Below are 16,922 nucleotides of genomic sequence, written 5' to 3' on the forward strand. Positions count from 1 at the left end.
CCTACATCTGGAATGCTTATTCCCCAAATCAATCTACCTCTCTCTCTCTCTCTCTCTCTCTCTCTCTCTCTCTCTCTCTCTCTCTCTCTCTCTCTCTCTCTCTCACACACACACACACACACACACACACACACACACACAATCTTCCCCCTAAAAGGTCCAGTGGTTAGACTGAAAGTCGGAACTCCTGGGTTTAGTCCCCATTTCCCAAAATCCTGTTGAATTCTGAGCCCATTCTCCCCTCTTTGCCTCAGTTTCTCCATCTTTGGAATGGGAAAGTAAACCTCATTTAGAGTTTACCAAAGTGAGGGTGTCTACCTTTACCACATCTACAACCATGAGCAGGACAAGGAGCCAAACAGAAGTCCCAGAAATGAGGGACAGAAGGCCTGGGCCCTTTCTTTGGACTTGACTTTAGTCCTCCCTGACTCCTGTCCCTCTCTTGGCTGTATACATTCAAAGTGAAGGGCAATGTCAAATCCCCAGGGGTCCCTAAAAGCATTAAGGCATCATCATGGCTCAGGCCCCTTATCCAGGAGTCATCGGAGAATCTAGCCAAGTGAGCTTGGGGAGGGCACCACTGGGAAGAGGGGTATAAAGTAGGCACAGCCACGGTCCCACGCACCATGGGTGAATCGACCAAAGGCCCGTCTCGAGTGGCCAGTTTTCTGAAAAAGAAAAATCAAATTGAGTTGTTATGGGAATTCACCCCCAATTTAACAACACTCCTAATCCCAGAGACCTGCAGTATGGAGTGGGGAGCACAGCAAGGCGAGGGAAATATATAATACTAGAAGCATTTTGGGGAAGGGATTCGCTGTAGGAAACTCAATGACCAATCTTCCCCCAGAGGGATCCCCATTGGGTTCTCTGGGATCCCCACACCTAAAACAACCCTGCTACTAAGCATCTGGCCCTCCCTAACCTCAGAGCATCAAGCCTATGTACATGTTTTTGACAGCCAAGAAAAATGGCAGTCAATGTCACACTTTGTTGGGGGAGGGGAGATGGGGAACTCATGGGATAGACTCTGACTACCAGGCTTTGGATATCAAAGAACCTTAGGCCTAGGAACATGGAGAACCTCAACCTAAGGTGGTAGGACAAGGGGAAACAGGGAGACCTTGGAGGTTCAGAGATATGGGAGGACATGGAGCACATGGAGAAGGGAATTAGAGAAAGAAGGGAGGATCGAGGAAAGCAAAACAAAGGGAAAGAGAAGAGCATGGGGAATGGAAGGCTCTACATTAAGAAGAGGTATCGCACCCTGAGGAGACACAGGGCCAGAAAGACAGAGGGCTGAGGAGAGGGCCTGGACACTGGAATATGGGAAGGTACCAAGTGGAGGGGCACTTGGGTCAGGGACGTGGGTGGGAACGGCAGACATGGTGACGAGGTATGGGAGTCTCAGAGATAGAGTGTGGGGGCAGGAGAAGATGCAGGGTCACCAGGGACAAGGAGGATGTTAACACGGAGATGGAGTTCCTTCTGGGCATTTCTTAGCTAGGGAGAGCGAAGTCAGCATTTAGAAATGCAGAAAAACAGGAGATCACAAAGGTAGCAGGAATCACCCCACAGGAAGGGAGGTAGGCAGAATGGAAACACGGGGCAACCGTGAAAATGATCAAACCAGGGAAGAGAAAAGGAGAGAGGGAAGGCTGATGACAGCTTACGGACGTAAAGGTACAAGGTCCCAGAGACCATGGGGTACCGAGACGTGGTCCTTGGGAGGCGGGTGGGGGATGGGCCTAGCTAGCGCAGTTCGGGGAAGGGGCATCAGGGCCCCCGCGGGGTGTCATCCTGCAGGCGGTACCAGGGACCGGGGCAGGAGGGGCGCCCAGGCGAGGCCGCAGCTCCCAGGGAAGGGCCCAGGCCGATGCCCACCTAGCACTCCCTGGGGCCCCCGCCTCCGCCCCGCCCTCTCGGCGCCCCGGCCCTCGGCCCCCCCACCCCACCCACGCGCGGCCGGGAGAGCCCTTACCTGGAACCGCTTCTTCACCCACAGCTTCTTCATGGCAGGGGGGGAGGGCCGGGCCGGGCGGCCGGAGCCAGGAGGGGACTAGGCGGGGGCGGGGGCGGAGTCGGAGGAGGAGCCGGGGGCGACCGCGGGAGCCAAGCACGAACGGGAGCCGCCTCTGCAGCCTGTCTGGGAGCCCCCGGAGCCTCCCGGGACGGGAATCGCGAGCGGAATCCGGAGCGGAATCCGGAGCGGAAAGAACGGGCGGGCGGCAGGTGCGGGTGCGGCGCCCGGAGCCTGCTCCTGCTCCTCCCCCTGCCCCCGGGACCTCAGCCCCGGACCCCACCCCACCCCCGCCCCTCCCCCCATCTCACCTGCCTCTCTTTTCTTCCCAGGGTGGCCCCAACTCAGGTCTCACCCTGCCCACCCACAGGTACCACAGACCTTTGCGCACCCCCCCCCCATAAGGCCCCTCCCAGACCAAGGGGAAAGGCTTACTTGTCCCCTTGGAGCAGATGGGGAAACTGAGGCACAGGAAAGGAAAGGCATTGGCTCAGGGTCACCAGGATATATAGCCCACGAGGCTCCTTTGGCCTGAACCGCACCCCTTAGTTCCAAGCCTAGGCACAGTTACGCATAGCTAGGGCCCTCAGCTCACCTGGCCTGTTTACCCTGCAGTCCTAGCAAGCCATAAAAAGAGGAAGCATCCTCCTGCTTGTGCCATGGTCTAAGCAGCAAGGAGCTGGGTCAGATATGGAATACAGTCCTTGCACTCCCTACCTCCTAGGATGTTTGTGAGGAAAGTGCTTTGAAAGCCCCCAAATGCTGGAGTGATGCAGGTTATCAATTGCATTATCATCCTTGCCCAGGCCAGCCAGGGCTAGAGCATCTGCCCTAGAGCTCTGCACCTCTGGGATATAGTGCAGCAGCCATCCTCCTAGAATGCCCCAGCAGAAAAAGCACTCAGGCCAATCCCATTTAGAAGCCCCAGAACTGTCCTCCAAGCCTAGGTGTAGCCTGGGTTAAGGCTTCAGGGGCCAAGCAGTGAGCCAGGGAATAAAAGCTAGACCAGGAGCTGCCAGAGGTGTTTGAGTGAATGGCAGAGAAGATGCAACAGTTCATGCTAATTAATGTTCCTTGCAAGCAGTCATCTCATGCCATACAACCTCCTAGAACACATCCACTTGCCCTCTGATCCACATACTTCACACACACACACACACACACACACAGAGTGTACCAGTGCAGCTATAAAAATAAGAAGTGTGACTTAGACCAATTTCACAAGCTCCCCTTGGAAACCAGTCTCATCATTTTCTACGTGCTTGTGCCTACATTCTTCAGAGATACTCAGAGCTTAACGTTGTTGGCCAGAAACGTGCACCGGTGTGTGGGTTCACGGCATCATAGATTTAGAGAGAAAAAGAACTTTTGAGGCCACTTAATCCAACCCCCCTTATTGACCAGAGGAGGAAACTGAGGCCCCTCTCTCCCTCTCTCTCTCTCTCTCTCTCTCTCTCTCTCTCTCTCTCACACACACACACACACACACACACACACACACACACACACACACACACACACAACTAATAAAGCCACTAGGGAATGGCAAAATGAGAATTTGAACTTAGGTTTTCTGGTTCCAAACCCAGTACATGTTCCACTGTCTATACCCCAGGTCCAAAGAGGGTATAACTGCCCACAGCAGTACCTATCAAAGGCGCATGGAAGCAAAAGCGTTAGCACACACCCACCTAGACACACACACACACCCTCCCACAGATAGGGGAGTGGAGAGGGGAGAGAGGTAACCTGAGCCCCTGTGCCCCAGGAGAATCCTAGGGGCTGGCACATTCCATGTCAAAAATAGCTATTGGGCAGCAGGTGTGAGTGGCAGGACAGCTGGGACCCACAGAGACCCAGAGCTGCCTCACCCCACTAGGCTGTGCCCCTGCCTCCTACCATAGAAGCTGCCCCTCACTTCAGCCTTCTGTCCCTTCCTAGCTCTGCCCTGTACCATGCTCTCAAGTTGGGACCTACTCCAAACAGGTCTTTACCCACACAGCTGTCTTCCCTAATGACAGTTCTTGCAACTGAGTAGAGCCCTGGTATCCATTCCCATTCTACTCCCAGCCTACCAATTTGAGCATTCATTGGGTTCCTCTGAACCCCAGAATCCAGAGGGCTATGCCCCATCTCCCAGTTTTACCTCCCCCTCACTTGGCTCCTTTCCTTCTCTCAGAAGGTTCCCTCCCTTCTTCTTTTCTCCTTCCCTCTTTCCCCCTTTCTTTCTCTTTCATTTCCACCCCCATTAGATCTCTGACTCTTTCTTCTTGTAGTCTCTTTCACTCTCTCTTCATCCCTGAGATCTTTGTGTAGATTTATGGTATTTCATCTTTGTACAGCTTCACCATTCAACCTTTCAACTTCTTTCGTTTTCCTACCCAATACCTTTTCCTGAAGAGGATTGAGGGAATAGGAAGCTGGGCAAGGAAATATAGGACTGGCTTCTCTCCCTTTTGGATGCTTTTTGGCCCATTGTACTCCAGTATGTCCAAAATTTGTCCCTAGCCTATTCCCATTCTAAGCACAGAGAGGAAGGCACTCTTTGAATGGGCACTGTTGGCTCTCCTGCCTGGCAATCTTCCCTGGCCCAGCTTTGCCTGTGAGCTAACTTAGGGACTTTTCTGTTCCTGTCTCCCTAGGTTCTGAAGCAGCTCCCTTTTCTTCCAGAGCTCCTCACAACTCTGCCTTTGCCCTCCTCCTCTTCTCACCTCTGCCTAGCACCTGGTATGCTGATGGGCACGCAGGGCATTGAATGAATGAGCCAATGAATGAAAATTTACCCGCCAATATGGCAACAAGTGAAGAATTCTCCATTCAGATCCTGAAAACTTCCCCATCTATTCTCCAGCCCCAGAACTCTCCATTTCTTATTTCTGCCTATCACCTCCCCATCTCTTTATCTCTCATCTCTTCCTTCTTTTGCTCCCTCATCTCTGCCTATCACCTCCCCATCTCTTTATCTCTCACCTCTTCCTTCTTTTGCCCCCTCATCTCCGCCTATCTCCTCCCCATCTCGTTGTCTCTCACATCTTCTATCTCTTACCCCCTCCTATAGAGCTTTCTGCCTCTCAAATTTCTAATCCTACATGTCTCTCTAAAACCATCGACCTAACAAATATATCTAACCAACTCTCCCCCTTATCCCTTTCCACACTTGTCTCTTTTCTCATCCTAACCTTTCATTTCAGTCTCCATCTCCCCAACCCAAATTTGGGGAATTTCATTCAGATTCTAAGCTCCCAGACCTTAGGGCCTGGCTCCAGAGCATTTGCTTTACTCTTTTTTTTTTGGTGAGGCAAGTGGGGTTAAGTAACTTGCCCAGGGTCACACAGCTAGTAAGTGTTAAGTGTCTGAGGCTGGATTTGAACTCAGGTCCTTCTGAATCCAGGGCTAGTGCTCCATCCACTACACCACCTAGCTGCCCCCATTTGCTTTACTCTTTACTACTTTGCTATTTACAGCACAATAATATCATGTTTACTATATTTAATAAACTATTTAATAAAGTATCTTGAAGAAAAGAAGATTTCTACCTGGGCCGGGAGGTTGGATTAGTTGACCCCTAGGGTCCCGTCCGACTCTAAGGTTCTAGAATTCCACAGAGGATAAAATCGGTGACATAGCTCTTTACTTCCATTTCTCCATCCTAGCCCCTCTGGCCTCACTACGAAACTTCTTCATCTTCTTTTTCTTGCTTTTCACTCTCTTCTAACCCTGATATTCTCCCAGATTCTCTGGATTGCACTCCAGTTCCCTTTCCCTTCACACACACACACACACACACACACACACACACACACACACACACACACACATGCGCGCGCGCGCGCGCACGCGCGCCATCTCCAACCAAATTCCTCATTTGTTGGGATGCCAAGCACCTTGACTGTCTAGCATTCTGAGCCAGACAAGTGTTTCTGGCCAGAAAACTGTCTGCTTTCTTAAGCCAGGAGTTAGGGTTTGGGCATTGAATTAATTTCCTCCAGTGCCCCTGAAGTTCTGCCGTTTGTCCCAACCCAGAATGCTTTCCATGAGTGAGACTGAGAAATGCCAGTGGAGCAGCACCATGCCCCAAACTACTGCACAGGTACAGCAAAGCTGCTGATAGGATGTGGGGCAGAGACTCAGTGGTTCCAGGTGGTGCTATCAGCCCAAGTCAAATGTATTCCACCCCCACCCCATTCAATAACCAGGCCCATCTCTTTTTTTCTATCCAAGGTTTCATTGGCTTTAGAGCTAGAAGGGGCTTTAGAGACAGTCCCTTCAGATTTCAATGTGGAAGAAATCTAGAAGTCATCCAGTCCATCTCCTTCACTTTACAGGTAAGGAAACTGAGCCACAGAACAAGGAGGTGACATGCCAAGGTCACACAAGCAGGAAATTATAATTATGAGATCCAGCCTCCTTGTTTTACAAACGAAGAAATTAAAACTCAGATAAATCAAAAGGGCCAAGATTACAAGGGCAAGTTAGTTACTGAGCCAAGTAGGCATTCGAACTCAGGTCTCCTCTGATTCCAAATGTAATGTTCTTTCGGATAATACTAAACCAAGCCAGGGGCAGCTAGGTGGTGCAGTGGATAAAGCACTAGACCTGGAGTCAGGAAGATGTGAGTTCAAATCCAACCTTAGACACTTGATGCTTACTAGCTATATGAGCCTGGGCAAGTCACTTAACCCGATTGTCTCAAACTTCCGGGGCCATCTCCAGTCATCCTGGACCAAGAGGGCTCTGGAGGAGAGAGTGAAGTTGTTGACCTTGCACGGCCATCCCTCACTTAAATCCAATTCAGGATGAGTCATGACATCACCCTGATGTCATGGACCTCCTGAGGAATGAAGGACAAACAACAAACCAAGCCTACCCCTACAAGGCTGAAAGTTGCCTCTCAATGACTTCTTTTCCTAGAATGTTAGAGCTCTAAGGCATCTCGGAAGTCACCTATCCCAGCCCCTTCATTTTACAGATGAAGAAACTGAGGCTCAGAGAGACATCATGGAACCTGTGTGCTTTTCCAGGACACCAGCTATGACTTGAAAGTGACCTTCTAAAACTAGATATTGTTTAGGTTAAAAAAAAAAACCTTTTCTAAATCAATCTGTCAATCAAGTATTCATTGAGGACTGCACCAGACATCTCCTTTGAGGCTGCCCTTGATGTTCATTTTCATCTGACTTTACCAAAATACACAGCTCTCCTCCCTCCTCCTCCTCCACCCCCCCCCAGCTAGTCCCTGGTCACAAAGGCAAAGTGATTCTTTGAACATTCAACTGTATAGAAATCCTCCCAGTCTCTGCCTGCATCTTCACAAAGCCCCAGACTGCTCCTTTCCCTCAAGGCTTCTCAAGCTGTGTTGTGTCCTTGAGGACTAGCCCCAATTAAGAGCGGTCCTCTCTGCTGGTTTTTCAAGTGTGTACAGCTACTTACTAACCTTAATTACACACTGGAGTGGGAAAGTGCCCTAGATCTGGGGGGGGAAGGGAGAGGGAGATGAAAGGTGAGCATGCAGCCTTCCCAACTTATCCCTCCGTGTCCATCACCCCATTCTGAGGATCCAGACAAGTTCCACCCAGATCAGCAACACCTGGGCTAATCATAGAGCCCCTTGAAATCCCCATACACTCTGGGCCCCTTCCCCCGCAAAATCCCTTCAGTCTCCTTCCTAGACACAGAGCTGCTTCTTCCCTCCTTTATTACTTTTCCTTAATACTTCCTGTCCTTATCTTCCCTCCCCTCCTCCCTCAACTTCTTCCCACTGGAAAGTAGGAAGGAAAGGAAGGAATCAAGCATTTATTAAACACCTACTATCTTGGTATAATATAATATTTAATATACTATATTATTATACTATATTAAACTCGTACTATATTATCTCATTTGATCCTCACAACAACCCTGGGAGGTAGGTACTAATATTATCCCATGTTATAGTTGAGGAAACTGAGGCAGATAAGAGGTTAAGTAACTTGCCCAGGGTCACACAGCTAATAAGTGTCTGAGGCAGGATTTTAAGTCAGATCTTCATGACTCCAGGCCAGTACTCTAGCCCCTGTACAATTTTGTTGTTGTTGTTGTTTTTGTTGTTTTTGTTTTGGAGCTTCTGAACTGTCTTTTTATTATTTTTTATTATTTTTTAAATTTTTCTTTACAAACATTTATTTTATTTTTTCCAGTTACATGTAAGGGTAGTTTTCAACATTCATTTTCATAAAATTTAGGGTTCCAAATTTTTCTCCCTCCCTCCCTTTCCTCCCCACTCCACAAGATTGCAACTAGGTTATATATGTACAATCCACAAGTATTCTTTTTATCAGTTCTTTCTATGGGGGTGGATGCCCCTGTACAATCTTAGAAATCATCTGCTGTAACCACCTCGATTTTACATTCAAGGAAACTGAAGCTAACAGAAGTTAAGTGACTTGACTAAGGTCATGCTAGAAGCAGAGTCCAGATTCAAACCCAAGTTCTCAGACTACAGAGCCAAATGTGAAGTTTCTATTATACCGCATCCTGAGGGCAGAGACTGCTTAGCTTTTGTTTGAGAGGTTTGTCTCTTTTTCCCCTCCACCCAGCACAAAGATGTGCACCTATTAAGTAACTGTTTGTTGAATTGAAATTCTAAGAGCCTATTTTTCTCTTTCCCAACTAATTGAAGAGGAAATAAGTGAGACTAGTCAGCACTCCATTTCTCCTATGTCCCTTTCCACAAATTCTCACTATTATTGCCTTTCCCTCCCCAAATATTCCCCTTCCTTCATTTAATATTTTCTTCCCCTCTATTCCCTTCTTCCATTACTTTCCCCCATAGATTCCCCTCCCCTAATACTCTCTTAAATGCACTATTTTCCTGTGCCCCAATATTCTTTTTCCTTCCCATAATACTCCTCTATCTCTTTTTCCACTTTTAGAGATAAGCCTAGTTTTCAGTATTTTGTGGTCTCCCTATAATCTTTGAGGGCTCAAGCTAAATTGGGAATTACAAATCCATCTGATGACCCCAGGCTCTTGGTAGAATAAAAAGGGGAAGAAAATGACCCAATGCCATTCCCAGGCATCAAGAGGAAATTCTGACCCTGACACCTCAAGCAGTTTGCATCCCAACCTGAACACCTTTCCAGGCCAACCTAGAGCAACTGGGAACCCATAGGGTGTGAATCTGCCTGTAGCTCTTAAGGAGTATAAGCAGAGAGCTAGGTACCAACCAGCAGAGAGTGATCCTGCAGCACCTGTCTCCGTCCCAGTCTGACTCAGTGCCACCCACCCTAGGATGACCTTTCTAGCCAGTGCCATCCCCCTGTCCTCTTTGTTTCCTCTGCTCATGCTTCTCCCTACATTACACCCCTACTCATGCCCCTTAGGAACCACACTGCCACCCAGCCAGTGGTCTTCCTCTTCGGGAAAATCCCTTTTCAACGGCTTCTGCTTAGGCATGCCCTCCTGAGTCATCAGGACCCTAAGTTGACACAAGAAAGACTTAAGGAAATCAAACTCTTCAACTATACCCTACCCCAAAACTGCCTTGAAATTGACTTCCCAGGCAATTTGCTTCTATTTTTCTCTCTCTGGTGTGTGTCTGTTTCTCTTTCTCTGTTTCTATCCCTCTGGCTCTCTCTGGCTCTCTCTGGCTCTCTGTTTCTCTGGATGTGTGTGTGTGTGTGTGTGTGTGTGTGTTTCTCAGGCCTATATAAAAATCACTGTGAGATATTCAGGGCCTAGAAGCTCAAAACCACTCCATATTCTATGGAATAGTAGATCCCTTCTCAGCCCTCCCCTCACCAAGATCACCCACATCCCCTTAGCCCTTCTCCAAGTCTATGCTCCATGGGGATAGGCTAAGGAGGGACAGTTTCCAGGAACCACACAGTATTTTCTTCCCACAGACCTTCACTCTTCCCTACACACACACACACACACACACACACACTTTCCAGTTTCAAAACAAAACAAAACAAAAAAACAACCAGAGGGTTAAAGGGAACTGGTTTGGTGAGACCCTCACCATGGGATTCTTGCACTGGGGCTGGGTCCCTCCTCAAGGGGTCTGCCTGAGGCCCCAAAAGAAGACACTAAGTATATGCCCTGGCCTTTTAAAATTATGTCTGGCTCCTTGGACATTGATTACACAATATCAATTAGAAATGAAAGGGTCCTTGATCGCCCACTCAAAAGTCCTGTTTTACAGAAAAGGAAACTGAGATCCAGGGAGATGAACCATAAACTCCTAGAATGCTAGAACTGGGAGGGGATCCGAGTCCAACGCCTTCATTTTGCAAATAAGAAAACTGAGGCCCAGAGAGTGACGACCAAGATTACGCAGCCACTTAGTGACTGAGATGAGATGAAAACCCAGGTTTTCTCATAAATTAGCCCTCTGACTGTACATAAGGAGGGACCTCTCTTCCCATCTACATTCCCCATACTCTCCTTCTCTTTCTCTGTCAGAACCCTGGCCCAAGTAAGAAGTAAAAGGGGGGGAGAGAAGGGAACAGAGGGGGTTGTGGGAGGGACTGCCTATTTCAGCTGTCCCCAGCTCCCCATTTCTGCTCTGCAGCCTCCCTTTCCTCCAGCCTCACCCTGCCCGCCGTTCACCGATCTATTCTTCCTCCCCGGCTGCCTCCCCCATCCATACCATTACCTTCCACCTCCAGCACAGTCAGCACCCCCGTGGAGGAAGCCTCTCCCTGCTCATTCCTGGCGGTACAGGTGTATGCTCCTGCATCCTGGGCCCTGCAGCCCCGGAGCCAAAGGCAGCTGGGGTCCGGGGATGGGTCAGGAAGGGGATCCCCATCTCGGAACCATCTGAGGCCAGGCTGGGGTGTCCCACTCACCACCACCTGCAGCCTCACATCCCGGCCAGAGAAAACGGCTGTGTTCTTCAGTTGCCGAAGGAAGACTGGGGCCCCTGCTCTTGTTCCCTGGGCTCCAGCCCCAACTCCAGCCCTTGCTCCAGCCCCGGTCCCCACTTTGGCCCTTTTTGGGGGCACACCTGGGCTGGGGGGTGCCCTTGGGCTGACAGATTCTCCCCGGTTCCCCCGGGCTTTCTGCATGGCTGCTGCAGACGGGATGAGGGGTGGGAGACCCTGGAGCCCACAGGAGCACCTGGGTGGAGTGGAGGCCTGAAGGAGGAGTCCCCAGTGGGCCCCAGCAGCCCTGTCTTCTGCCGGCCTGTGCCACCCAGAAGGTCACCGGGGCGGCTGGTGGCTACGCCTCGCCTGGGGACTATTTTTAGGCCCCCAGCTCGGGTTGCCTGTGTAATAGCAAAGGGAGGGGGCAGCAGAAGGGGGAATATGGACGAGGCCCCTTCTTCTATCCTACTTCCAGCCCTCACCCCCCACATTCTCCCTTCCTCAGGGATTTCATGCTAATCATTAACGTGCATGTTTACGAAGCCTCTCTCATCCCAACCCCCCTCCCCAACCCCAGCCTACACCCTCAGAGAAGAGGATTATTATCTGAGTCCCATTCTATCCTTCACGCTTAAGCCTGATGTAAACTGTAGAAAGAAAAGGAAAGGAATGTGGTGGGGAAGAAAGGACAAGCAATAGGTGGGGGAAAGGAAAATGAAGAACCGAGCAGGCAAACCACAAGAATCACAGACTCTCTAGAGTCAGGGGTCTCAGGGACCACCTACTCCAACTTTCACCCACATCAAGAACCCAACTCGTGGTCATCTAAACTCTACTTGAAGACCTCTCATGACAGGGAGCTCACTACCTAGAGATAGTTCCTATCTCACAGGGTTGTTGTGAAAACTAAACAAGATGTGATGTGTAAAATTCTTTGTGAACCTTAAATTTCTTTGTATCAGTTGTGAGCATGGTGATGATGATGACAACCAGGACAACAATGATGACTCAAACCACCACCCCACAAGACAGCTCATTTTATTGATGCTCTAACCACTGAGAAGTTTCTCCTTATATAGAGCTAAGATCTAATTCTCTGAAACTTCCCATCATTGGCCCTCATGCTGCCCTTTCTGTCGAAGCATAACAAGTCTCATCTCCTATTTAATTTTTTTTGTTTTTGTTTTTGTTTTTTTTGGCAGGGCAATGGGGGTTAAGTGACTTGCCCAGGGTCACACAGCTAGTAAGTGTCAAGTGTCTGAGGCCAGATTTAAACTCAGGTCCTCCTGAATCCAGGGCCAGTGCTTTATCCACTGCACCACCTAGCTGCCCCTCATCTCTCTTCTATAGAACAATGCTTTTAATACTTAAATACAAGCCATCAAGTTCTCTGTAAGCCTCCTCCAGAACGCACACTGCCAGTTCTATCAACCAGTCTTTGGGTGGCAATGGTCTCGCCACCCTGGTCTCTGCTTTGGCCCATTTAGTTAGTCAATGTTATTACTAAAATGTGTCACCCAGAATTGAACATAATATTCTAGATAAGGTCTGAGCAAGGCAGAATACCATGGAACCACTCTGTCCCCCCCACCTCCTTCCGGATGCCCATTTACCTGGCCCTAAATCTCTAACCCAGGCAATATCCTCACTTCATTTTTCTCAGCCATGCACCCAAGCAAATGCCTGTAGGTTCAGGATCTCAGGAGCTTGGCCTCCTTCTTCTCTATTTCCCCTCCGCTGGTTAAGGGAGCCCATGCCCAAACTCCCCACCCAACATATTCAAAATTTCCTCCTCACCCTCCCTGCCTATATATTATGGAAGAAAACCCTTGATAGGCTGACTAGAGCTGTTGGCTCCATAAAGTAAAAAGAGACTCAAGGGGAAGGGGAGACAGGGAATGGAATGTTCCCCAAAGCCTAGAGTTCCTTTCCTAGGCTCGGGATATAAGAACACCTCCGAAGACTCTGGTTCACAGGAAGGAAGGCAGCATTTATTAAATACCTACTATGTGTTAATGTCTCATCTGATCCTCACAGGTACTATTATTATCCTCATTTGACAGTTGAGGAAACTGAGGCAGGTAGAGATGACGTGACTTCTCTGGGGTCACATGGCTTACTAGCTGTGTCTGAGCCTGGGATTGAACCCAGATCTTTCTGACCCCAGACCCAGAATTTGTGCATTATGGCACTCCTAGCTGCCTCTATGTAGTAGAAAGTAGTGGGAAAGAAAACCAGTATATTGAGGTAGGAAAAGAGTCTGATTAAAGGGTCAGCTAGGTGGCACAGTGGATAAAGCACCAACCCTGGATTTAGGAGAACCTGAGTTCAAATCCAGCCTCAGACATTTGACACTTCCTAGCTGTGTGACCCTGGGCAAGTCACTTAACCCCAATTGCCTCACCAAAAAATAAAATAAAATAAATGCTTGTTAAAGAAAGAGTTACCACTTCAAAAGGTGAGTAGTATGGGAATATGTTTTGTATGATTGCACATATATCACCTATATCAAATTGCTTACCATCTCCAGTGGGGGAAGGGGGAAGGGAGTGGGGGTGAAGGGACCAAGGGAGAAAATTTGGAACTCAAAAAAATTTTTAAATGAATGCTAAAAATTGTTTTCATATGTAACTGCAGAAAAATAGAATATTAAAAACATTTTACATGTAACTGAAAAAATAAAATATTTTTAAGATATTAATATTAAATAAATTTTTTAAAGAACACACAAAAACTACTTACTGACTGTGTAACCCTGGGCTAGCCAGTTAACCCCTCTAAGCCTTATCAGTAAAATGTTTCTTCATCAGCAAAATAGGTACAATACTACATCCTTACCAATTTAAAAGAAGTGTTTGTTCATATTCATTGAATCACTTTTTCAATAAATATCTGTTAAATGCTTATCAGAATAAAGTACAGTGGTAGGAACCCAACAAAGATGAATAAAGGTATTATCCATGCCCTAATTTTCATTTAATGAATAGAATTTACCATATGAAGTGGAACATAAGCTCTTTGAGGGCAGGGACGATTTCATTTTTGTACTTGCATCTCTATTATATAACACCATGCCCCACACATAGTAGGTCCATAATAAATGCTAATTGAATGGATCCTTAATGAGAAAATGTTATGTAGTTGCTAATCTGTAATGTAGAAAACACCATAGGAATGGCAATTACTGCAATTAGGTTGTTGCCAGAATGTTTAGCCTGGAGAACAGTTACAGGGAATGATTCAAATTCTTGAACAGGTGACAGGTGACCTGTGAAAGAGGGATAAGACTGATTCTATTGGGCTCCAGAGGGTAGTGCTAGTAGCCATAGGGAAAAGCTGCTATAAGGTAGAGGATGAGATGGACAGAGACAGAGAAAGAGAGAAACTAGTCCTAGAAAACACATCCAAGGCATGAGTCTTATGAATTGTGTCCAGAGTGCTGCCTTGTAGACAAAGGGCACACTCACTTTTATTTATCTTTTTTTTTAGTGAGGCAATTGGAGTTAAATGACTTGCCCAGGGTCACACAGCTAGTAAGTGTCAAGGGTCTGAGGCTGGATTTGAACTCAGGTCCTCCTGAATCCAGGGCTGGTGCTTTATCTACTACACCACCTAGCTGCCCCAATATCATTTTTTTTTTTTTTGGTGAGGCATGGAGTTAAGTGACTTGCCCAAGGTCACACATCTAGTAAATGTCAAGGGTCTGAGGTCGGATTTGAACTCAGGTCCTCCTGAATCCAGGGCCGGTGCTCTATCCACTGCGCATCACCTAGCTGCCCCAGGGCACACTCATTTTGAGGAAGGAAAGAAGGGAGGAATCCTGTGTATGCGCTCCCCTGTTAGTCTGCATACAACTGTGTCCCCATTTCCATGTGTGTCTATGTGTCCTGGGCTAGCTGTTGTATGAGATTTAATGCTCGAGCCCCCATGGATGGATGAGTTTCTTCGTAGATGGCACCCCCTACTGGAGTGAACATTCCCCCATCTGTAACTAAACAGGAGAAAACACTCCAGGAATGGATCTCTGGCTGCTCTCCCTCAGGACAGGCTGTTCTGTGCAGCCTAATAAAGATTCCCTTATGTGTCCCTCTGCCTATACCCCTCGGTGTTCTTGGGCCTGCTGCCTAAGCCCGCAGAACACATACCAGCACTCCTCCTGCCTTGGGGGTGACAGATATGCATGTGCCTCCAAGATATTTTCCTAAACTAAATCTCAGAAAACAAGGCTGCTGGGTGGACTCAGGGCCATAACTGGGAATTTCTTGGCTGGGAGGGGAATTCAATGGGGGGGGGGGGCGGCGCCCAAGAAACAAACCTTGAGGCTAGTCCAAGCCACATCTTTTCTGACCCAGAAGGCCCCTGGGTTGGATACCCAGGTCACGCTGTATTTGAGCATTTGGGGTAAGGGGTATGATGGTTCTAGGAGTGGGAGGCAGTGTGATCCAGGGTCAGCAATCAGGGGTGGTTCACTTCCTCTCTGGGCAAGTTAGGCCTCTACTGATTGGACCTCCTGGGGAAAATGTTTTGACTGGTGTTGGAATACAGTGAAGGGGATTTCCAGTGATTTTCTTAAATGGGGGGAAGGGAGAAGAATGTAGAAGGAGAGAAAATTCTGAAAAATGTGACTTCTCGGAAAATGAACCAGGCTGCCTTATGAAATGCTGAGCTCCCAGTCACTGGGAGCAGACTCTGGTTTGAGGTAGGGATGACTCACATTGGCATACAAATGGAATGCAAGTTAAAATGAATATCAAAGGGGGCAGCTAGGTAGCATAGTGGATAAAGCACTGGCCTTGGATTCAGGAGGGCCTGAGTTCAAATCCAACCTCAGACACTTGACACTAGCTGTGTGACCCTGAGCAAGTCACTTAACCCTCATTGCCCTGCAAAAAAAAAAAAAAAAAAAAAAAAGAATATCAAAAGCAGCCTGGATTGGGGGGGGGGGGTGAGTCAAAAGGGTAAAGGAGAGGTACATTAGAGATCATCTCCTCCAACCCCTTCATTTATAGATGGGCTTTGTCTGGAGGGTCATGTGGGCGGTGTGGAGGATGGATGACAAATTCAGACTTTTTTTAAACACCACTTAGTAAGTTATTTCCTTCCCTTAAAGCTGTGTTTTCAAGTCATTGCTTAAATGCCAAGAAGGAACGAGGACAGGCAAATCCAAGGGCATGGGTCCTGCTGATAGTCTTGGGGGCCTCTTTCTCACTTCATTTTGGGGTTCCCTATAACTGATTTGGGTCTTATATAGGGCTGGGCTCTACCTCATACTAAGTGAGCCTCCTGTGGCAGACACTGACACCTTAAACCATCCCCTCCTTCTATTTCTTTCTTTTTTTGTGGGGCAATGGGGGCTAAGTGACTTGCCCAGGGTCACACAGCTAGTAAGTGTCATGTGTCTGAGGCTGGATTTGAACTCAGGTCCTCCTGAATCCAGGGCCGGTGCTCTATCCACTGCACCACCTAGCTGCCCACCCTCCTTCTATTTCTGTTAAAGGAACTACCACCCTACAGTCACCTAGTCTCTCAACCCTCAGGATCATACTGAATTCTTCCCTCTCTTAGCACCTGTAACTGATTAATTGCTGAATCTTCTCAATTTTAGGTCCATAATACGCTTTGATCCAGTGGCACGGGCCTCATTGCTGCTCCGCACACTAGACACTTCATTTCCTAACTCCAGGCATTTTTGCTTGTACAGGACATACTGTGTTTATTCAGCAGAATGTAAGGTCCTGGGGGCAGCTAGGTGGAACAGTGGATAAAGCACAGGCCCTAGATTCAGGAGGACCTGAGTTCAAATCTGGCCTCAGACACTTGACACTTACTAGCTGTGTGAGCGTGGGCAAGTCACTTAACCCTCATTGCCCCACCAAAGAGAGAGAGAGAGAGAGAGAGAGAGAGAGAGAGAGAGAGAGAGAGAGAGAGAGAGAGAGAGAGAGATCCACTCCCCTGGTTTCAATTATCATTTTGGTTCAGATGACTCTCAGATCTACTTGTTCATCCCTAAGCTCACTCTCTACCTTTGGTTGCTCATCTCCAACTGCCTTTCA

General features: G+C 48.2%; 1 protein-coding gene and 1 long non-coding RNA gene across 6 annotated transcripts in view; one reads left to right on the top strand and one right to left on the bottom strand.

Moving 5' to 3' along the window:
• Positions 1-11,197, bottom strand: part of SPEG (striated muscle enriched protein kinase) — an 84,066-nt gene extending 72,869 nt beyond the window's left edge. For 4 of the 5 annotated variants that reach the window (XM_043994748.1, XM_043994747.1, XM_043994755.1 and 1 more), the window contains exon 1: positions 10,659-11,197. In XM_043994748.1, coding sequence (XP_043850683.1) covers positions 10,659-11,070 — 412 coding nt within the window. In that variant the 5' untranslated portion in view covers positions 11,071-11,197. Of the gene's footprint in view, positions 1-625; positions 669-1,981; positions 2,075-10,658 lie in introns of those variants that run through there. The other variant, XM_043994749.1, reaches the window with a different exon arrangement.
• Positions 1,471-16,922, top strand: part of LOC122748791 — a 29,366-nt gene continuing 13,914 nt past the window's right edge. The window contains exons 1-2 of the long non-coding RNA XR_006355642.1: positions 1,471-1,683; positions 6,242-6,345. This is a non-coding gene — a long non-coding RNA (uncharacterized LOC122748791). The remainder of the gene's footprint in view (positions 1,684-6,241; positions 6,346-16,922) is intronic.

Source organism: Dromiciops gliroides, chromosome 3 (genome assembly GCF_019393635.1).
Source record: "Dromiciops gliroides isolate mDroGli1 chromosome 3, mDroGli1.pri, whole genome shotgun sequence".
Lineage (NCBI taxonomy): Eukaryota > Metazoa > Chordata > Mammalia > Microbiotheria > Microbiotheriidae > Dromiciops > Dromiciops gliroides.